General features: G+C 36.5%; 1 protein-coding gene across 13 annotated transcripts in view; it reads right to left on the bottom strand.

Annotated features, from left to right (window-relative positions):
• The window catches only part of RBBP8 (RB binding protein 8, endonuclease), a 109731-nt gene that overhangs the window by 45533 nt on the left and 40971 nt on the right, over positions 1–23227 (bottom strand). For 11 of the 13 annotated variants that reach the window (XM_046025617.1, XM_046025615.1, XM_046025614.1 and 8 more), the window contains 2 exons: positions 18304–18399; positions 5564–5676 (listed from right to left, as the gene is read on the bottom strand). In XM_046025617.1, the coding sequence (XP_045881573.1) occupies positions 5564–5676; positions 18304–18399 (209 nt within the window). Of the gene's footprint in view, positions 1–5563; positions 5677–11326; positions 11403–17761; positions 17850–18303; positions 18400–23227 lie in introns of all 13 variants that reach the window. The other 2 variants (XM_046025622.1, XM_046025621.1) reach the window with 2 other exon arrangements.

Here is a 23227-nt window from a genome sequence, read left to right as displayed (position 1 = left end):
AGTCAGCAGAAGATAACTCCGGTATGGATTCCCAAGTATTTCAGATAATAGAAATAGCTTATATAGTATTGAAATGGTTAAAGATTTAAAAGATGGAATGTCCAAAATGAACACACTAGAAGTGATTACAAAAAAGTGGGTAGGCAGACAAGGTTGAAATAATCTGAGCATCAATAATAATGATCATAACTGAGTGACACACATTCAATATATAAAATCCTATGGGTTTATTATACTCAAAAAAGAGAAAGCCCCACTTTCATCAAAAACAAAGTGAAACATCACACACCCACATAACCTATTTGTCACCACTGCAGGTAACTATTACAGAAGACTCTACTCTGAAAACTAGCAATTAAAGGGAGAAAATGAAGATGTACCATGCTTTTCTACTAGGAACTATATTCCAAGGTAGCCAACAGTCCCAATTTATAAGGGTAAAAATCCTATTTTCCAAAGAACACTGCTAATAAATGTAGAAAGAACAGAAATGAAAATTTAGCATTTTATAATCTCTAAATAATCAATACAGGCAAGGCTCACCAGTAGATGTGAAAATGATTACAGAAAGACTGAGAGAGAATTATAATTTTTGCAAGATTTCATAGTATCACACATCCATCTCCCCACTTAGATTACTTGGTGGAGAAAATGTAACTCTATTCTAATAAAGAAAATGGCTATCACCTTAACCAGTGATCAATCTTAGAATTCCTAAGGGTGGAATAACCTGAAAATATCTGTCTCCTGATATGATACAATATGAAGTAGCCAGCTTTAGCTATGAAGTACTGTTGTCAAAAAAATGTTTAATCTAGACCTAATCAAGCCTTCACATCCAGTATTTATTCAATAGGAAATAAAGAAACAAGATAAAATGTTAAAAAAAAAAAATCCAGAAGGTGGCAAAATTTTAGGAAAATGACCCTACTTCAAGAAGCCAATGTTATGAGGGTGCCTGGGTGCTCAGTTGGTTAGCGTCTGCCTTCGGTTTCGGTCACAATCCCCGGGTCCTGGGATTGAGCCCTATGTTGGGCTTCCTTCTCAGTGGGGTGTCTGCTTTCCCGTTTTCTTCTGTTTCCCCGGCTCCCCAGCCCGCTCATGTTGTCTCTTTCACGTGTGTTCTCTCTCTCTCAAATAAATAAAAAATCTTTAAAAAAAAAAGGGGGGGGGGAGGTGGGATTGGGAGAGGGGGAGGGGGCTATGGACATTGGGGAGGGGAGGCGAACCATAAGAGACTATGGACTCTGAAAAACAACCTGAGGGTTTTGAAGGGTCAGGGGTGGGAGGTTGGGGGAACAGGTGGTGGGTAATGGGGAGGGCACGTTTTGCATGGAGCACTGGGTGTTGTGCAAAAAGAATGAATACTGTTACGCTGAAAAAATAAATAAAATGGAAAAAAAAAAAAAAGGCCAATGTCATGAAAGAAAAAAAAATAGGAAAGGGAACTATTCCATATTTTAAAATGATAAATGCATTGTGTATGAGGGTTCTTTATTATTCTCCTTACCTTTCTGCATTTTAAAATGCATTTTAATTTTCATTAAAAATGAAATTTTTAATTTGCATTTAAAATGCATTTTAATTTTCATTAAAAAGAAATAAAGAAGGGGGTGCCTGGCTGCTCAGTCAATAGAGCATGTGACTCTTAATCTTGGGATCATGAGTTCAAGCTCCATGCTGGGCATACAGCTTATTTAAAAAAAAAAAAAAAGTGAAGAAGAAGAAGAAAAAGATGACTACGCAGACTTGAAAAAGAACCAAATAGAATTTTAAGGAATGAAAAATTTGGTTACTAAAATAAAATAACTCAGCACAAGAAAACTATTAAAATACTTAATATATTGAACAAGACAGTTGAAGGGCGCCTAGGTGGCTCAGTGGGTTAAGCATCTGCATTCGGCTCAGGTCATGATCTCAGGGTCCTGGGATTGAGCCCCGCATCGGGCTCTCTACTGGGTGGGGAGTCTGCTTCCCCCTCTCTCTCTGCCTGCCTCTCTGCTTACTTGTGATCTTTCTCTCTGTCAAACAAATAAATAAAATCTTTAAAAAAAAAAAAAAAGACAGTTGAAGAAATCACTCAGAACACTGCAAAGAGAAACAAGAGGATGAAAACAGGAAAGGGATATCAAGTGATATGAAGGACAGAATGATGAGGTCTCATCCAGAATCCAAAAACAGAGAATGGAGAAAACACAGTATTTGAAAAGTCAGTAGCTGACAGATTTCCAGATATGATTAAAGATGTGGTTTCATAGATTTTGTAATATATACTAAACAGAATAAAAAAAAAAAAAACTTGGGGGGAGCACCTGGGTGGCTCAGTGGATTAAGGCCTCTACCTTTGGCTTGGGTCGTGATCCCACGGTCCTGGGATCGAGGCCCACATCGGTCTCCCTGCCTAGTTGTGATTTCTCTGTGAAATAAATATTTAAAAAAACAAACAAACAAAAAAACCTTGGTTAAAACTGAATTAAAATTATAGAGCACCAAAACAAGAAAAAATATCTTAGCAGCATTCAGAGAAAAATGATTGTTACCCTGAAATAGCCTTACAAAAGTAAAAGTAAAATAAAAACATCTCTGGATAAAAACTAAGTTTAGAACCAACAAATACCTTTTTTTTTTTTTTTTAAAGATTTTATTTATTTCTATTAGAGAGTGAGAGAGAGCAAGAGAGGGGAGAAGGTCAGAGGGAGAAGCAGATTCCCTGCAGAGCCAGGAGCCGGATGAGGGACTCGATCCTAGGAGTCTGGGATCATGACATACGCTGAAGGCAGTGGCTTAACCAACTGAGCCACCCAGGCACCCCTGAAACAAATACCTATTAAAGTATGTATCTCAGAAAGGATAATAATCCTAGAAGGAAACTGAGGTGCAAAAGTAGTAATAAGCAAAGAAACCGATAAAACATGTAGGCAAATCTTTTAAAAAACTGTCTTAGTAAAGTCAAGTCATTTTTAGAGAAGCTTCTAACTTAGAACGCTAAGAAAAAGGAAATGAAATGCTAGGCATAAATAGCATGTAAACAGAGTTCAGGTGTTTTAAGGTCTGTGTATTATTCGAAGGTGGTCAAGATACTAACTTTATATTTAGGAATGCATGGTAAAATTTCACAGTTGTAGGGCACCAGGCTGGCTCAGTTGGAAGAGCCTGTGACTCTTGATCTTGTAGTTGTGAGTTTGAGCTCTGTGTTGGCTTAGAGTCTACTTAAAAAAATTTGTTTTCAAGGTTGATCAAAAAGATATAAAGAATTAAAAAACAAAAAGTAAAGTATCAGATACAAATAAAATAAGAAGACAGACATCCTCAAAATTCAAAACTGGGAAAGTAAAAACATAAAAGAAAGAAAAGGGAGGAAGAAAACCAAATAGCAATGAATAGAAACATGAAAAAAATCATATATATGAAGGCCTTGGTGTTTTTTTATTCTTATGATAACTTGGGATTTGACCTCGGCAATTTTTCTTTTGCTCATTTTAAGGTAAAATTAGTTTTCTTAAACTTTACCATAATCATACAGATAGTATTACTAATGGTGCAATTCTGAGACTACTGTGCTTATGAGATTTAAAAAATGAATAGCTGGGGGTATTTTCATTCTATCATCCCTGTGTCTTTGAGAACCAGGCTTCTCTGTGTGGGAAGAGATAGAGATGCTATTAGAGAAAAGGTTAACAACAGATCTACAGTCTTGAATTTGCATTTTAAAAGTGAATTCATGAGGTATTTTGTCTATCTGAAAATTAGGCAAAGGATATTCAAGCTATTCACCAAGAAGAAATGAAAACTGAATATCATGTAAAAAAATAACTTAACCTGAATAGTTATAAGGAGAATGCTAACTTAAAAAAGGTATCATTCTTTACCCATAAGATAGGGTATTATTAATTACTACATTTTTGCTCAAAGCTGAAGAAGATGCAGGGAAATGCATGTTTTCAAACACTTCCCCCCACCAAAAACCAAGCTGTCCATCAACAGTGGAATCGACAAATGACATCTACACTATAGAATATAATGCAGCCATGAAAAAGAACAATGTCTTTAGTCCTTTGAAGAGTTTGGCTATTTTTCAGATAGTCAAATTTGTTGGTAATTTGATTATTAGGTATGCAGACATTACTGGAGATTATTGCTATACTAACAATAATATAATTGTAGATCTCAACTATGTTAAACAGAGATAATAGTTTTCTACTCACTGATAGTATTCTTATATTCTTTTTTTTTTTTTTTAAAGATTTTATTTATTTATTTGACATACAGAGATCACAAGTAGGCAGAGAGGCAGGCAGAGAGAGACAGAGAAGCAGGCTCCCTCTGAGCAGAGAGCCTGATGCGGGACTTGATCCCAGGACCCTGGGATCATGACCTGAGCCGAAGGCAGAGGCTTTAACCCACTGAGCCACCCAGGCGCCCCTATTCTTATATTCTTAAATAAACATATGTACCCATTCACACATACACACCACAGAAACTACAGACTTAAATTAACATGTAAAGACTTCTAAGTCATAGCCTAAAATGAATTAACACATGTCAGAACAAGAAGTATGGTATGATCTCATTAAAATTTAAGAGAAGAGAAGAGGGGGGCACCTGATTGGCTCAGTCAGTGGAGCATGTGACTCGATCTCAGGGCTGTGAGTTCAAGCCCCCTGTTAGGTATAGAAATTAGTTAAAAATAAAAATCTAAAAAAAAAAAAAAAAGAGAAGAGAGAGAAGGAAGGGATAAAACAAAGGAAAGAGACCAACAGAAAGATAAACCTGGATCCAGAAAGATACATTATCAGACTGTTAATAGTAATTATCCCCAGGAACAAAATAAAACTATATTCTTTCTCTTTTGAAACAATGAGGTTATAGATACTCATTTATTCTTGCTTGAGTAACCAGAGGATAGCCAATATAATAGCAAAAAAATAGTCAGAAGATGGACTTAGTTGGGAAAAGAAGATAAATTAATTAAATCTTAGATGTGTTGGTTGTCAGTTGTTTATAGAGAATCAAGGTAAAGGTCACTAAGAGAGTGTATGAAGTGTTAATAGAGAATAAGGTTAAGAGAGGTATCAGAAGAAAAGGTTAAGAGAAGGCTAAGAATGTAAGGAAACCCTACATTAAATGTGTAAGGAGACTCAACCGAAAACGATACTATTTGTAATAGTATGTCATGAAAACCAAAGAAAATATATACTTTTGTAGAATACTAAATTGTATTTTTTGTGTTTAACTTTACTAAATACTAGTTAAATGATATGAAATAAAGATAACACTAAAGAAGCAAGTACAGACATAGTGGAAGGAAATTTCCTTCTTGGTTTATAACTAGTGGAACTTGAGGGCCAATGTGGATAGTATTAAGCCAACCTTTTTGTACCCTATTTCTTACTAAAATAAGTATGAAGTTAAATCTACAGAAAGGGAATAAAGGACATTTGAACTTTTGCCCACATGAGGAAAAATGTATATGAACAATCCATTTGATCACAACCATTTTAATAACAGGTTTTAACAACAGTACATTATACTTTAAATAATTAGTGAAGAAAAGGAAACTCACTAAGTTCTGTGATAAGTTTAAGATTCTGCTGCCGGATATTTTCAAACTCTTGCTGTTTTTTCCGCATGTGCTCTTCAGTTACTGCACAGCGATCACATAATCCTGCTCTTAACCTAGGAAACAAAAACAAAATATTTTTAGAATAGAACTTAAATGTTCTCACCAGAAATTAAGTTTATGAGATCATGGTTGTGTTAATTAGTGGAAATTCCTTCACTATGGCTATGTTTACCAAATAATTATGATGTACACTTTATTTTACAATTTTATTTGTCTATTATACCTCCATAAAGCAGAAATTCAATTTTTTTTGAACTACTAAAAGATACTTCATTATATTTGAAAGCCAAGATTTTCATGCTTTTTGAAGCTCTAAAGAACTGACTTGGTAAATACAGAGAAAATTAACTAGTTTAATGATGTATTATACTGTTAGCAAACACATAATGAATGTTCAACTTTTTTAGCTGAATGAATACTAAAGGTCCAAGAATACAAAGTAAAAAAAAAGAAAACAACAACTTTATATTTTGTTCCTTTCATCATTAAAAAAACCCCAATGTTAGGGGCACCTGGGTGGCTCAGTGGGTTAAGCTTCTGCCTTCAGCCCAGGTCATGATATCAGGATCCTGGCATCAAGCCCCGAGTTGGGCTCTCTGCTTGGTGGGGAGCCTGCTTCCCCTCTCTCTCTGCCTGCCTCTCTGCCTACTTGTGGTCTCTCTCTCTGTGTCAGATGATAAGTAAATAAACTCTTAAAAAAAAAACAAAAACCCAATGTTAGAAAAATTCTCAAATGTACTATTATGCAAAGAAAGCTTTAAAAATAGCTTTCACTGATTATTTGTGAGTGCTGAAGGAAGAGGGCAATACATATATTGCACATAGGGGCTGGGGAGTGGTAAAGAGAAAGGTGTACCTCAAAATGTTGATAACAGTTATGTTATAGGTACCAGTATTTTAGGAGATTTTTTTTTCTTAGCGTTTTTCTCTTTTTCAAAATTTCTCTAATTTTATTATTTGCTAATCAGGAAAAAATATAGTTAAAAAGGAGACATATAGGGCGCCTGGGTGGCTCAGTGGGTTAAGCCGCTGCCTTCCGCTCAGGTCATGATCTCAGGGTCCTGGGATCAAGTCTCGCATCGGGCTCTCTGCTTGGCAGGGAGCCTGCTTCCCTCTCTCTCTCTCTCTGCCTGCCTCCCTATCTTCTTGTGATCTCTCTCTGTCAAATAAATAAATAAAATCTTAAAAAAAAAAAAAGGAGACATATACCCCACATTAGGAATTTGGGAAATATATAATCTGAAGTAATAACTTTAACTTGATAACCTGTCAGTAAGATACTAAGCATTTAAGTGTCTGGAAGTAATAGCATGGTAGTATAAGCCATGAATTTTATAAGCTAAGGAGGTAAAAAACTACAACTGTACAACCAAAACAAACAAAAAGAACCTAGGGAATTTTACATGAAAGTAAAACTCATATCAACAATGTTGATATGGATGTAAAAAATAAAGATTAGAGATCACAGATAGGATGCAATAATAAAATCAGAATGCCTAGAATGAAGAAATAAAGAATTGGACATCACAGTTTAATTAGAGTATGTTCCAAAGACAGGAATTAGGACAGTCAAGATCTTTGAAACCATTTTATATGACAAACATCTAAGTAAAGCTGACAGAGTTAACATTTCCAACAACTTTTGCTCCTTCCCAAGATCCTACAAAACTATAGCAAAGATACATGTATATTTTTAAAAACACAAACCCACCAGGACAGGCCTAATGGGAGAGAAAACAAACAAAAACCTTAAAGCTAGGCAGTGGGTGGACAAAACTGATACTCCCTGAGAATGCGGAATCCTAAGCCAATGATGGGAAAAGTCTAGAATTGTGTTGTCCAATATGGTAGCCACAGCCATATATGGCTATTTCAATTTAAATAAATTAAAATTGAAATCGAACTCAGTTATGCTCAAGTACTCAAAAGCCACATGTCTAGATGTAACCGTTTTAGGCAGTGCAGATATAAAATATTTCCATTATCACAGAAAACTCTATCAGACAGCACTGACTTAGAACTCATATATACAACTGATATATACAGCAGTATTTGCAGAAGGTTAAAAAATTGGTACTGAGCTTGAGTGATTTAAAGTATTTCAAGAAATCATCATACCAACATATTTTCTCTTATATTCTGAGCACTCAAGTGATCACCTCTTCCATTCCCAGCAGAATACTGGAAGTTTAGTCTCTAGAGGGTCTAAAACAGACACTGGTTTGGGAGATATGAGGTACAGGTAAGGGTAGGAGTACAATAATGAAATGAATGTCTATGTATGCCAAATTCTCAGGCCCTAGCCTAGGCCCGCATCATCTATTTGCCTCCAGAACTTTGGTAGCCAACCCTATTACACATTCCAGGAAGCAGAATAAAGGAGTGTCCTCTAGGAAATCAGATCTAAAGATACTGACATTAGAGAATTATCAGTGAAACACACAAGGCAGATCACCCTGCAAGGAAGGTCATAGCCCACAATTCCACTCAGAGCTTCCAACTTTCATCTACCTCTCTTAAATATGAATAGATAATGAAGATCAACAGACAGCTGAGATAAAGTAAGAGACTAAAACATGGGGCACCTGGGTGGCTCAGTGGGTTAAGCCTCTACCTTCTGCTCAGGTCATGATCTCAGGGTCCTAGGATCGAGTCCCGCATTGGGCTCTCTGCTTGGCAGGGAGCCTACTTCCTCCTCTCTCTCTCTGACTGCCTCTCTGCCTATTTGTGATCTCTCTCTGTCAAATAAATAAATAAAATCTTAAAACAAAAAAAAAAAAAAAAGAGAGAGACTAAAATAAGACACTAAAAAAAAAAAAAAGAGGGGTACTTGGGTGGCTCAGTTGGTTATGAGTCTGATTCTTGATGTAGGCTCAGGCTGTGGTCTCAGGGTTGTGAGACTGACTCCTGCACTAAGTGCTGCATCCTGCTCTGGCTCAGCAGGGAGTCTGCTGGAGATTCCCTCTCTGTCTCTCCCCCCTCCCCCAACTCGCACTTGTGTGTGCTTTCTCTCTCTCTCCTAAATAAATAAATCTTTAAAAATTAAAGCTACATAGAGAGAAGAAAAAAAAAAAAACATACCACCATTGTCAAACTGTAAAGAATATTCTCAGGAGAAATGAAGAAGATACCAAACTATGACCTGAAAACTGGACTGCCATAAAAGGAAATATCCTGGGAACAAAAACAAAAAATCCTAGAAATTAAAAATATAGCAGCAGGAAAAAACCCAAACTCAACAGAAGGTGAGAAAATAAAGTTGAGAAAATCTCCCCAAAAAGCAAAGAGAAAATAGAAAAAGATAAGAAAACCAGAGCATTGGGGCACTGGGATGGCTCAGTGGGTTAAGCCTCTGCCTTTGGCTCAGGTCATGATCTAAGGGTCCTGGGATTGAGCCCCACATCAGGCTCTCTGCTCAGCAGGAAGTCTGCTTCCTCCCCACCCCCCACCCCACCTTTCTGCCTGCTGCTCTGCCTACTTGTGATTTCTCTCTCTGTCAAATAAATAAATAAAATATTAAAAAAAAAAAAGCCAGAGCATTATCCTAGAATGTTTACCATAATAATAATAAGAGTTCTACAAAAAGTGAGTTTTGGGGTGGGGGCAGGGGTGGGCAGAAAAGGAGGAACCAAAAATACATGAGACATATAGAAAGCAAAATGGCATAAATCCAACCATATCAATAATTACATTATTAATTGATAAAACACTCCAATCAAAAGGCAGAAACTGTCAGATAGAACAAAAAAATGAATCAACTTTATGCTATCTACAGTAGACACATGCTTTTTTAAAAAAAGATTTATTTACTTATTTTAGAGCTAAATGGCGTGTGCATCCTCAATTGGGGGCTGGGGGGGTGGGCAGAGGGAGAGGGAGAGGGAAAGAGAGACTCTCTAGCAAACTCCCCTATGAGAGCAGAGCCCCATTTGGGGCTTGTTCTCACCACCCTGAGATCATGACTTGAGCCCAAATCAAGAGTTGGTTAACGATTGAGCCACCCAAGTGTCCCTACAACAGACATACTTTAGATTCCAAGACACAAATACGCTCAAGGAAAAAGGATGGAAAAAATATATACCATGCAAACAAAACCAAAAGAAAGCTGGAGCATCTACCTTAATTAATATCAGACAAAACAGACTGTAAGATAGAATGTGTTACCAGCACAGTGAATTTTATAATAAAAGCATCAATTCATTATAAAAATAGAACAATGATAACTATAGGCATCTAACACTAGAGCCCCAAAACATACACAGAGCAAAATCCAAGAATTTGAAGGAAAAAAGGAAAAAACAAATTCAACAGTAACAGTTGGGGATTTCCACTCTCAATAATGGATAGATCAAGTGAGATGGGAAATCAGCATAGATCTAGCAGACCTAAAAAAAACCAACAACCACTGACATCTACAGAACATGCCACCAACAGCTGCTGAATGCACATTTAGAACATTTGCCAGGACCATTTCCTAGGTCACAAAACAAGTCTCAGTAAGTGTAAAAGCACTGAAATCATACAAAGCATGCTCTTCTATCACAATGGAATTAAATTAGAAATCACCAACAGAAGAAAATTGGGAAAATCCACAAATCTATGAATCTTAAACAATGTACTCCTAAATAAACAATGAATTAAAGAGGAATCACAAGGGAAAGTATAAAAATAGGCCACAGCATACATGCACATATAAATCAATGGTTAATAAACAATACAAAGTTCTTGAAGACTAAATATGTGATTATCAAAATAATCTTAATAGTAGGGTTGGGAAAATAAAATAGAAAAGAAATCTTCTAGAACACGGGGAAAAAAGTAAGTAACAGAAATCAGAGAAAAGATTATAAAGAATCGGTTTATGACTGAGAACTGCTCCAGAAGGAGAAAACATAAAAATGGAGAGGGGAAATAACAGAAAAAAATTGCCAGACCTTAAGAGACACCAGCCTTCAGGTTAACAGGCTGTGTCCAACACATTGAAGGAAATACACATACCCTTCCCTCACATAATTTTAGAATGATAAGAAGGTCTTAAATTCCAGGAAAGAAAAAAAAAAATCTATTATCTATAAAGGAGTAACATTAGAATGATACCAGTTTTATTAACACTGGATGCTAAGAGATAATGAGAAAATGTCTTTAGTCTGGAGGAAATCTATTTTGAACCTAGAATTTTAAATCTATTCAAAATATCATCAATAGAAAAGAACATTTTTAGACAAGCAAGGACTCTGAAAATTTACTTCCTGCGTACTTTTCCACAGTTATTTGAGGGTGAGCTATAAGAAAATGAGCACGAGGGGCACCTGGGTGGCTCAGTGGGTTAAAGCCTCTGCCTTCAGCTCAGGTCATGATTCCAGAGTCCTGGGATCGAGCCCCGCATCGGGCTCTCCACTCAGTGGGGAGCCTGCTTCCCTTCCTCTCTCTCTGCCTGCCTCTCTGCCTACTTGTGATCTCTGTCAAATAAATAAAATCTTAAAAAAAAAGAAAAAAGATTATCCTAAGATTGGTCAGGTGAGCCCCATGTAATTGGAAGCACCCTTTAAAAAAAAAAAAAAAAGAAAAGAAAATGAGCACGAAAAACCAATAAAAGGAAAAAAAAAAGGCCCATATTTTATCAACCCTTTCACTGGTATATATTCAAGGTCTAAAATAGTGTCTGGCACAAAGCTGGTACCCCATAATTATCTGTTAACTAACATGAGTTGAAGGAAATAATGGAATTAATGTAGGTTTCCAGTGAAGAGAAATCCCAGAACGGCAGTTGTAGAATAACCTAGAAAGTAAATGGTCCAAATTAGTACAGAAAATTTTTTAGCCCATGAAGTTTGCCTTAAAGAAAACAAAAAGGATTATAATCAATAAATAGAATAACTAACACACTACACAATACTAATGACTTAGTAAGGAAAACATGTTTCTTATCTTAACATGAAAAAAAGTAGTTATAACTTCTAGGACAAGCACAGCAAGCTCATACAAATATGCCCTTGTCATAGCACATTATGGGCTGATTTGAGGGGTTAATTTGAGTGGCTGATTTGAAACAGACTAGAAAAGTAACTATGTGGCCTGGACATTAGAAATTCTTCTTGAGTGGCACAGAGATCATGACATCGGATCTGTAAAGAAAATGTTATCCTGGCTCAGCAGAGAATATTTACAGAGTCAATAAATAAACACTATTTACTATTTTTCAGCTTCTATAATTAACTTATAACCCAAATACAAAAGATTGAGATCTGGTAACGGAAAACAATGTAACCATTGTCAAGAAGATTGTCAATATTATTTACATGTAAAGATTCAGGTTAACACAGGGTGGAAAGTAGAAGAGAAGAAGAATGACACAGGGAAAGGTTGAAGTATCAATACCTTCCTGCAAATACAGTGGTGAGTTCAGGGAGACTGTTCAGACATTTTCCTAAAATATATTCCTCGTAAAGACATACTTTTACATAAATGTATGTATTAAGGTTCAAAGGTAACATAGAAGAACTAAAATAGTAACTGTTCAAAAATACACGAGAGATTAAAAAGTATTCTCATTTTCATAGTAAGAAGTAAACAGATATTGTCTCAAATTGATAAATCAAGTGTTAAAGTAAAAATACATCATTGATGGGGAGCATGGGTGACTCAGTCATTTAAGCATCTCAGTTTGGCTCAGGTCAAGATCCTGGGGGTCTTGGGATGGAGCCTGCAACAGGTTCCCTGCTCGGTGGGGAGTCTGCTTGTCCTTCTCCCTCTACCTCTCCCCCTATTCGTGCGTTCCTTCTCTCTCTCAAATAAATAAAATCTTAAAAAAAAAAAAGCAAATACATCATTTAGAACTTTGGAAAACTAAGAACTGTGACTGACAGGGGTGGGAAAGACAGGTACAAAAACCTTTTTTTTTTTTTTTTTTTAAAGATTTTATTTATTCATTTGACAGGCAGAGATCACAAGTAGGCAGAAAGGCAGGCAGAGAGAGATGGAGAAGCAGGCTCCCTGCCGAGCAGAGAGCCCAATGCGGGACTCAATCCCAGGACCCTGGGATCATGACCTGAGCCGAAGGCAGAGGCCTCAACCCACTGAGCCACACAGGCACCCCAAAAAACCTTTTTTATAGAAACTATGTATCTTTATAATATACATGCATACTTGAATAAAAATTCAAAAGGGGGAACATAAAATAAGCTAGATAGCATATTCCTTTCATCACAGCATTTATTTTTTTTTTAAATATATTTTATTTATTTGACAGAGAGAAATCACAACTAGGCAGAGAGGCAGGCAGAGAGAGAGGAGGAAGCAGGCTCCCCGCGGAGCAGAGAGCTCGATGTGGGGCTCGATGTGGGGCTCGATGTGGGGCTCGATCCCAGGACTCCAGGATCATGACCTGAGCAGAAGGCAGAGGCTTTAACCCACTGAGCCACCCAGGCGCCCCTCATCACAGCATTTAAATTTAACAGTATTATATTCTCAAATACTTCGTATGACATCTTTTTGAGTACTAAGGTACTAAAAAGGATATACACTTTCTTGTCTTTCTGCTATAATACTTGTGTTTTCAGATTCTCAAGCATTTCTAAAACTAACAGTAAAGTCTATTTATGCCTTTAAAATTCCAAAGAAATAAGTCTCTGTAAACCATTCCAAAACCAAAACACTATTAGACTGTTCTAAAAGGCAACTCAATTTTAACTATTTGCTTAAAGTACCTGACATTTCATATTTACATTTCTCTTTTAAACATTGCTCTAATTAATAGCTTAGGGTCCATGTAATAAACATTGAAATAGCTGACCTACCTGTGGTAAATAATTTATACACAGAATTACTAAGCCATAAGGGCCGAAGAGAACATGACATTGAAAAGTCATTGAAGGGGTGGCTGGCTGGCTCAGTCAGTACAGCATGTGACTCTTGATCTCAGTGTAGTGAGTTCAAGCCCCATGTTGGGTGTAAAGCTTACTTAAAAAATAAATAAAAAGTAAAATAAAGCACAGAAAAAGAAAAGTCACTGAAAAACACTGAAAGAGGTAAATGGCACTGAACAATTCTCATGAATTATTTAAATGTCATTCTACTAGTTAGTCAGTAAAAATTGAACACTATTGTTTCTAAGAAATCAAATCTAATACATTAAAATGTCATGATGTATCATCAAAAAGAATCCCTTGGAATCCCTAGTTTTCAAGTTCAAAAATCCCACTGATATAGACAGCTATAAAATGAAACAACATTCCCTAGCTTCTTTATTACTTCTAGTTTTCTCCAATTAACTGCCATTCTTGCTAACAATATCTGTGGAAAAGTGTCAACTCTTGATTTCTTCCAGATCCTAGTTTAAATTTAAATGGATGTGAGAAAATATGCTAGCTCCTATTTCCATCAGCAAGGTTCCACCGCTTTCCTCTTGCCTATTTTCCATTGATGCTATCAGAGAAAGAAACAGCCTCAATTTCACAGGAGAATGAATGCAATTTCAGTCGCTGTATATAGGTAACAGGGAAAGAAGAGTAATTCTACTTGTAAGATCAGAAAGCAACAAATATCGTGAGTCATACTTCAGTTTGTTCATAGCGATGAAGAAGTAAAACCTTTCATTTTGCAATTGGAAAACTCAGCAGATTAACAAGTATGCTCAATTGTTTGCTTATACCCCAACAAGATTTCCTCAAATTTATTCATTTTCAAAATGAATAAATTTTCAAAACATGTACAAAGAGTACTGTACGTGCTAAAATACAACAGTGCCCTGTCTTTTCTTTTAAAGAGTTTATATTGTATTAGAAAAAGAGAGGCAATAAAAAAGTTAATTATGGCAAAGAATCATGACAGTGGAAATACGGGGTACTATGAAAGTACCCAGCAGAACTAAACCCAGTCTAGAAAGTCAGAGAAGGTCTCCTGAAGAATATATTTAAATTTATACCTATGAGTAAGACAAAAAAAGGACATTTAGTCTAGTATTTGAAAAATAGTTGCACAACCCTAAGTCCTCTGATTATGAGTACAAATTTTCCCTTTCAATGACAGATGAAATACAAGTTTCCTATGACTGCCAAAAATGCTTTTATAAAAATACTGAAATCTATTAGACAATCATGGCTTAACTGCTTTGTTCAGATTTTTTTTTTTAATGCATTCTATCTACTCCACACAGTAACTATTTCTTAGATTTAGTGAAATACTTTGTTTTCTCTAAGGAAAGTCTGTTATAATAGCAGTAGTAGAACATAAAGCAGCCACATAAGATTATAACTTTTTATTATCTAGTTTACCTTTACTGAGTAATTCCTCTCATCTATACATCTCACAATGTTTTTATATCAGCATATAAATAAAATTTGTTTCATCCTATGAAGAGTAAGCAGCAAGTTTCAGAATTACTGTTTAGAAATTTTAACAAAACACATTTTGCTTTTTTTAAAGGTCTTAGCAAAACATTTACTTTTATAGTTTTTTAAAAACTTGATCTAGAGGGGCTCCTGGGTGGCTCAGTGGTTTAAAGTCTCTGCCTCCGGCTCAGGTCATGATCCCAGGGTTCTGGGATCGAGCCCCACATCCGGCTCTCTGCTGGGCAGGGAGCCTGCTCCACCCCCCCCCCCCCCCCCCCGCCTGCCTCTCTGCCTACTTGTGATTTGTCTGTCAAATAAAAAAAAACAAAAACAAAAAAAAAAACTTGATCTAGGTATCATTCTCATACAAAATAAAACTAAAATGAAATTTTAAGTAAGGCAGAACTTTACCAAATGTTATCTATTTAGACATTTAAAGACAACAGAATTAGTAGCAATTTAAAAGATAAATTAAAAAGAAAAAAATAAATCCAAAAAAGTCAGACTAGAAAGTGGACAATGCTGGGGAATTAATATTTCAGAGTATCTGTTTCAGTAACTTTAGGTCAAGTACAAATACTTTGATATGATCAGTCTTTACATAATATTTACAAAATTAAGAAAACATACAGACAAGGCTTCAGGAAAACAGAAACTGGTGGGTTTGTAAGGTCAAATTTAACCTAATTATCCAGAAGCTGTGATCTAGGGATGGTTTCTTAAATCTTTGTCAGCTCAATTTCCTCACACATAAAATGGTTTTACTATCTACCTTACAGCATTAGTGTGAAGATCAGGTGTTAGATGTCTGGATACAAAGTGAGCCCCCAATACATATCAATCGCTGGAGAGTTAAAGCCTGAGAAAGATGTCCTCTCCACCATTCCTCCCCAATGTTCCACTACATATCCAGAGAAAACAAGGATATGCCTCACTACACACTACTACACTAAAAGAAGAATAGCTGGTGATTTTTTTTTTTTTTAAGATTTTTACTTATTTGACAGAGAGACACAGCGAGTGGAAGAGGGAACACAAGTAGGGGGAGTGAGTGGGAGAGGGAGAAGCAGGTATCCCGCTGAGCAGGGACCCCCCCCACCCACCCCATGCAAGGGGTTCGATCCCAGCCCTGGGATCATGACCTGAGCCAAAGGCAGACGCTCAATGACTGAGCCACCCAGGTGCTCCTGATGATTTCGTTTTTGATCCTGGACTAGCTTCCTGATACCTCAGCTGGAGAGAGACTGGGTTTGGCTATGACACACAGTACAGACTGGAGTGCTAACTGGCTGGAACCACAGTCACCAATTAGGAGGGATACCGTAAGTTTCTAAAATTCGCTATATGTACTTTTAATTGTATTAATCTTATTTAATCATCCAAGTAGCCCTGAGAAGGTATGGTTAAGTGTCATGTCATATATTCTTGGCTTTTCTTCCACTTTGATAATTTTTGTTTCACAATTTTTTTTCGTTGGCTGGGCCCTTATTCTTCAGTGAAGCTTAATTAGTATGTCCAAGGATTCAGCACTAACACCTCTTCCAATTTTCTTCCAATACCCTTTAAGATGTCCTTAGATCTCTTATCCAGTCTCTAGGTTTTAAATCCCATTTATATGCAGAGGATGACCTTCAAATTCTTTTCTCTAGCCCGAATTTCTCTAGTTAGTTTCAGACTCACATATACAACCGTCTACTTGAAATCTACATGTGGATATAATAAATGCTGTCAATATCTGCTCATATCCCTTTGTAATTTCCCTACTTAAACCCTCCAATTGCTTCCTATTGCAATTCAAATCCAAACTTTTTGCCCATGATCCTACATAATCTAGTTACTCCCCTTTCCAATCTTATCTCCTATCATTCACCCTCCTATTAATTAAGTGGATCCTCCTATTCACCCTCCTATTAATTAAGAACCACAGTGGACTTCCTATTCTTTTTTTTTTTTTAAGACTTTATTTATTGATTTAACAGAGAAAGAAACAGTAAGAGAGGGAATACAAGCAGGGTGAGTGGGAGAGAGAAGCAGGCTTCCTGATGAGCGGGGAGCCTGATGCGGGGCTTGATCCCAGGATCCAGGGATCATGACCTGAGCCAAAGGCAGCTGCTTAACAAAGGAGCCACCCAGAGACCCCTGGACTTCCTATACATCAAATGTTTCAAAATTTTTTTCTCCCTAAAACTTTTGCATTTGTCTGTTCTCTTTTTATCTCCAGTTCTTCAAGTGACTAGCTCTTACCTGAATCATTCAGGTCTCAGTTCAAATGGCACCTCCTCTGAAAGGCCATCCCTTCACTTCCAAATCAATGTCTATGATCACTTACTTATATCATTCCATTTTATTTCTTCATAGCACTTACAGTCTGAAATCACCTTATTTGTATGACTCACTCCAAACCTCTGAAAATTAAATATTAGCTCCATGACATACCATGGACAGTATTATCCCTAGCACCTAAGAGCAACACCTAGATCATAGTAAAGACTCAAATATTTATGAATCTGAATCAAGGGCACAGTATAAACTTGAAATTCAAATTCACAGCTATGACTCCGAAGCCTATGCAGCTTTATTCCACAACAGGCTGCCTACTGCATTAAATGTGCACCCTCTGGGACAGCAGTTGTAGAAGACAAGTGTACAACTGTAGTCTGCTCAGGCGTGGAGTAGATTATTCCACTACTAAAGGTACAGTGGCAAACTCAAACCACCAGCCCTTCTGTAACATATACAAAATAATAACAAAATAAAATTATCAACTGTTATTTGTTATAGGTAGTTCAAGGTCTTAAATAGCACTTACAGTTCAGATGGAGGAATATAGCAAATCCTGGAAGTCTTTTCTAAATCTAGGGTGTTAATCTCATAGGAGTGAAAAGTAAAGTATGTATCTGGAAGTAAAGTAAGTGATAGGCATTATTGTAGAAATACTCAGAAAGAAGAATCCCTAGACTGCCTGCAAATAGAGAAATATGCAGGGGGAAAGGGAAATATGAAGACAAATACAATTGTGAAGCAGTTTCCACCTACTTCGATGTAAAAATGGAATTAAGCCATCAAATGAATTAGAACATTAATTCTAATTACTTAGAGCTACTCTTAAGCTTGTTCTATATCAAACACCAGATAAAGAAATATTATTTAAAGGGTAAATCGATGAGATTGCTGTAATTAATAAAAACAAACTTGTAAGTATATATCCTTAATTTCATACAGTATTTATTCAAAGTTGACATCAGGTTGGGAAAGGGCACTTTTAGTCCCAGAACTGTTTAGAAGTCAAAACCAATGTTCTATGCAGGGGGAATCACCTCCTACTCGAGAACACCCAAGAACCAGACTCACCGATCTTCTAAAACCTTAATGGTTTCATGGAGGACTTTCTGTTGCTCTCTCAGCTGTTGATTTTTGGTGAAGAATTCCTCTAGTCTCTGTGCGTCTCTAAAAGTCAAGAAATAAGTTTATAGAAAAGTCGTAATAGGATAATTATCATAAAAGGAGAATTCTACTGTAAGAACCCCAAAGTATGGTCTCACCCATAACATGTATTTCTTGTACTAAAATAAATAACTTCAAAGGTAAAGTTTAAATATCTTGGTAATCATAGTTCAAATTATACTAGAATTTGTTCTGCAGTATTTTTCGGTACTGTGAAGGTATTATTCTAAGTACCGGGCATTCATTATACAATGCTGGAACACAGAGGAAGGAGTGGATTCTGATGCCATCATTGACTCAATGTTGTCAAAAATGCTATTAAAGTATACACTGTTTATTATTTTGTCTACATTTGTTAATGTAAGTAACAGATATCTCCACTCATCTCTATTCCAATTATGGGAGATACATACTTTCTTATTAATGTCTGTATTGCCTAAACTTATTTGGTATTACTTTTTAGCCAGACCTAATAGTGGAGTGGAAGCACATGAACCGTATATCCTAACACCTAGTTTTGCATCTCAGCTCTCAGTTGTCAGCTGTGTGACCCAGTGCAAGTTATTGAAACTCTTTGTGCCTCAAAAAATGTGGATACATTAGCATTTATCTAATAAGGCATTTGAAAGGACTAAACACTAATGTATGCATAGCATGCAGAACAGTACAAGCACTCAGTAAATTCTATTTAAGTACTTATCATAGTGATTTCATAGTCAAGAAAAAACAAAGACATCTAAAATGTTCTTCTAGTAGATTACCTGATTATTTTCAAAGGTAATGTCATATTCTACCTCTCCATATTCTTTTTTAAATCACATTATTATATAAAGTATGCATATAATTTAATTCCAAGAAACCCCATTAGAAATTTGGCTGGGGTTTTCTCTATGGTCTTAAAGATGAAAAAGATAATACTGTGATTGAAACTTCTTCCCCAGTCCCCTCAAGGGTCTAAAATATCAGATGACAACCAGTCCACTACAACAAGTAGATGTCAAAATGACTGTATCAAAATGGCTAGAATGTAATATAACTGGCAGCAAAACAGAGTCAAATAACTAAGTAAAAATGTCAGATACCCAATATAGAGGGTACTTTATATATTCTGGTTGAATAATTCATATTAAATGAAAAAGGAAAAATCAATACATCAAAGAGAAAGAGTAACAGTCTACTGCATATAGTTCTGGTAGTGTTATGCAGACATCTGAAATTTTGGATATAATATAGTGATAGCTGAAGCTCATTAATTTGGCTGTTTCCCACTCAATTAACAAAAGATTTTTGGGGGCGCCTGGGTGGCTCAGTGGTTAAAGCCTCTGCCTTCAGCTCAGGTCATGGTCTCAGGGTCCTGGGATCGAGCCCCACATCGGGCTCTCTGCTTGGCGGGGAGCCTGCTTCCCCCCTCTCTCTCTGCCTGCTTCTCTGCCTACTTGTGATTTTTGTCTGTCAAATAAATAATAAATAAAAAAAAAAAAAAAAGATTTTTGGGACGCCTCGGTGGCTCAGTGGGTTAAGTGCCTTCGGCTCAGGTCATGGTCTTAGGGTTCTGGGATCGAGCCCCGCACTGGACTCTCTGCTCAGCGAGAAGCCTGCTTCCCCCTCTCTCTCTGCCTGCCTCTCTGCCTACTTGTGATCTCTCTCTCTCTCTGTCAAATAAATAAATAAAATCTTTTTAAAAAATTGTTTATTAATACTTCTAGAAAATGTATTTAATTCAGAGGTAGTACCAAGATTTCACTGATCCTACTTTGCAAACAAATATAACCAAACTAAGAATTTATCTAAATTTGGGGGAAAAGTGAACACATTTTCTAAGTTAACAGATTGTTAGCTGCCAGCACCCATTTGAATTTATTATTTAATCTAAATAACCTGTATCATAAAAATATAGCAATCAAATATTACATTCCAGATCATATGCTGAAGAATTACACTCTTTTCCCCTAAAGGAATGAAAAGGTCATAGCAAGATTTTTTTTTTAAATTATGAACAAAAGAGAAAACTTTGTAATAGTAATGTGATATTTGATTTTCCTACATATACATATTCTATTTCTGTCTATTTAGAATGATTCAGAACATAATAGCATCTGTTTTAAAACCAAATAGACTTATGGCCTAAGTTTAAATTAAAACTAACCTCAATTAAAAAAATATTCGGGACACCTGGGTGGCTCAGTCCTTAAGTGTCTGCCTTCAGCTCAGGTCATGATCCCAGGATCCTGGGATCCAGCCCCACATCGGACTCCCTGCTCAGCGGGAGGCCTGTTCTCCCTCTCCCACTCCCCCTGCTTGTACTCCCCCTCTCGCTGTCTCTCTCTCTGCCAAATAAATTTAAAAAAATCTTAAAAAAAAATATTCATGTCCTGGGGGGAGGGGGTGGTTGGGTTATGGACATTGGGGAGGGTATGTGCTATGGTGAGTGCTGTGAAGTGTGTAAACCTGGCGATTCACAGACCTGTACCCCTGGGGCTAAAAATACATTATATGTTAATAAAAAATTAAAAAATTAAAAAAAAAATTCATGTCAACTCAGTGGTAAACATAACAGGATTCTACTAATTACATGAATAACTTAACAAATCCCTTAAGAAAGCAAATTGATGAATTCTAAATGGTAGAAAAACCAGTCATGCACTTTCAAAAAATTTAAGAGTGAAATATATTGTAAGATAGGTCTACCTTGGACCTCAACCAAAGGAAGCTGGTTACTACTATACAAATAACCAACCTCAGGTGCCTGGGTGGCTTAGTCAGTTAAACATCTGCCTTGGGCTCAGGTCATGATCCCAGGGTCCTGGGATGGAGCCCTGAATCAGGCTCCTTACTCAGTGGGGAGTCTGCTTTTCCCCTCCTCCCACCCCCCAGCTCATTCTCTCTAATAAATAAAATCTTTAAAAAACAAAACAAAAATAAATAACTAATCTCCCTTACCTAATTAAGATAATCTCGATGTATCTATCCCATAAGCAGTTTTTTTTTTTTTTAAAAGATTTTATTTATTTATTTGACTGAGAGACAGCAAGAGAGGGAACACAAGGACGGGGAGAGGGGCTGAGCAGGAAGCCCAATATATGGGTCAATCCCAGGACCCTGGGATCATGACCTGAGTCCAAGGCACACTCTTAATGACTGAGCCATCCAGGTGACCCCACAGGCAGCATTTTACTGGAGTCTCAGTATCATTTTCCTAGTAGGTAGCCTTCTGTCTTTCAGAGGTAAATTAACATTTTATTTATTTTTTTAAAAGTTTTATTTATTTATTTGAGAGAGAGAGAGCAATGAATGGGCTGGGGGACAGAGGGAGAAACAGGCTCTCCATCAAGTGGGGAGCCAGACACAGGGCTCGATTCCAGGACTCCGGGATCATGACCAGAGCCAAAGGCAGACATCCAACTGACTGAGCCACCCAGGCACATTTTAATTGCACTTAATTTAAGTGCATTTAAAATGCACATTTTAAATAAATGGCATGTAAATAATAAATGGCATGTAAAAGTGGATAAACCTTGTATATGAAAATGTAACTATAAAATGATAGATACCATGCCCACATACTGCATATGCCAGTCTTCTCATTACTTTAAAATCAATGTGATATACTGGAGGGGTAGAGAAGCACTGTAGTAAGAGACATAGGTAGTACTATGAATGAAGAAAATTATATGTGTTCAGGTTATATGCTCCATAAACTTTGTTATAAGGTATTAAAAGTATGAAAATAGCCCTGCACAACTACAGGATTTTTTTTCTTTGTAATCTTTAAAATTTCTTCATTTCAAAATAATTTCAGGGGCACATAAGTGGTTCAGTTGATTAAGCGTCTACCTTTAGCTCAAGTCATAATCCCAGGGTCCTCGGATTGAGCCCTTGGTCAGACTGGGCCTGTTTCTCCCTCTGCCTCTGTCCCTTTCCCCTACTCAGGCTCCCTCTCAAATAAATAAAATCTTAAAAAAAAAAATTTAGAAGGGTTTATTTGTAGGTGGGTAGTTTATACTTTAGAATTTTTAAATTTCTTGGCAGCTAAAAAGGGAATTATCTTGACTATTATAAAGCTGGATGGCTGAATATGGTAAATGTTATCTTTATATTTCCTCAGAGGAAATTTAAGTAGTTACTAGTTTTCTTTAAAGAATGGCAAACAGGGGCACCTGGGTGGCTCAGTGGGTTAAGCCTCTGCCTTCGGCTCAGGTCATAATCCCAGGTTCTGGGATCGAGCCCCGCATCAGGCTCTCTGCTCAGCGGGGAGCCTGCTTCCCCCTCTCTCTGCCTGCTGCTCTGCCTACTTGTGATCTCTGTCTGTTAAATAAATAAAAATTAAAAAAAAAAAAAAGAATGGCAAAAAAATAGGATGATCAGATTCACTGACTGGCCATTAAGACAGTCCATCTGTTGGTAATAACGGATACACATTGGCAAAAACAGATGTAGTCCATGTTCACAAGCAGGTAAAAACAATCAGACACAGCTTAAGTATAACTTTTCTAAACAATCTCATAATATTCACTTGTTAATGCTTTTACATGTTTAATTTTATAAATGAATTTGTGTAAGAGAAAAGCATTAACATGTGTAGAGACAACTATCATCTAAACACGGGTCTGAAATAACTAAGTGATGGACAAAATATGGTATAGTTATTAATTCCTCTTCTAAGGATAGGAAATCCTTATCTTATAAATACAGCTATTCTAACAACATGGAAACAAGACATCCTGATCATTCTTACACCAAACTGTATACTATAAAACATACTGACAGAGAGGGATTATGGTAATATACACAATAAAAGTAAAGGGAATTCAGTTACTTACCTATGATTCCA

Source organism: Meles meles, chromosome 12, assembly GCF_922984935.1.
Source record: "Meles meles chromosome 12, mMelMel3.1 paternal haplotype, whole genome shotgun sequence".
In the NCBI taxonomy this organism is placed as follows: Eukaryota; Metazoa; Chordata; class Mammalia; order Carnivora; family Mustelidae; genus Meles; species Meles meles.
The sequence above is the reverse complement of the archived record's forward strand: the minus strand, read 5'-3'. Positions and strand labels throughout refer to the sequence as shown.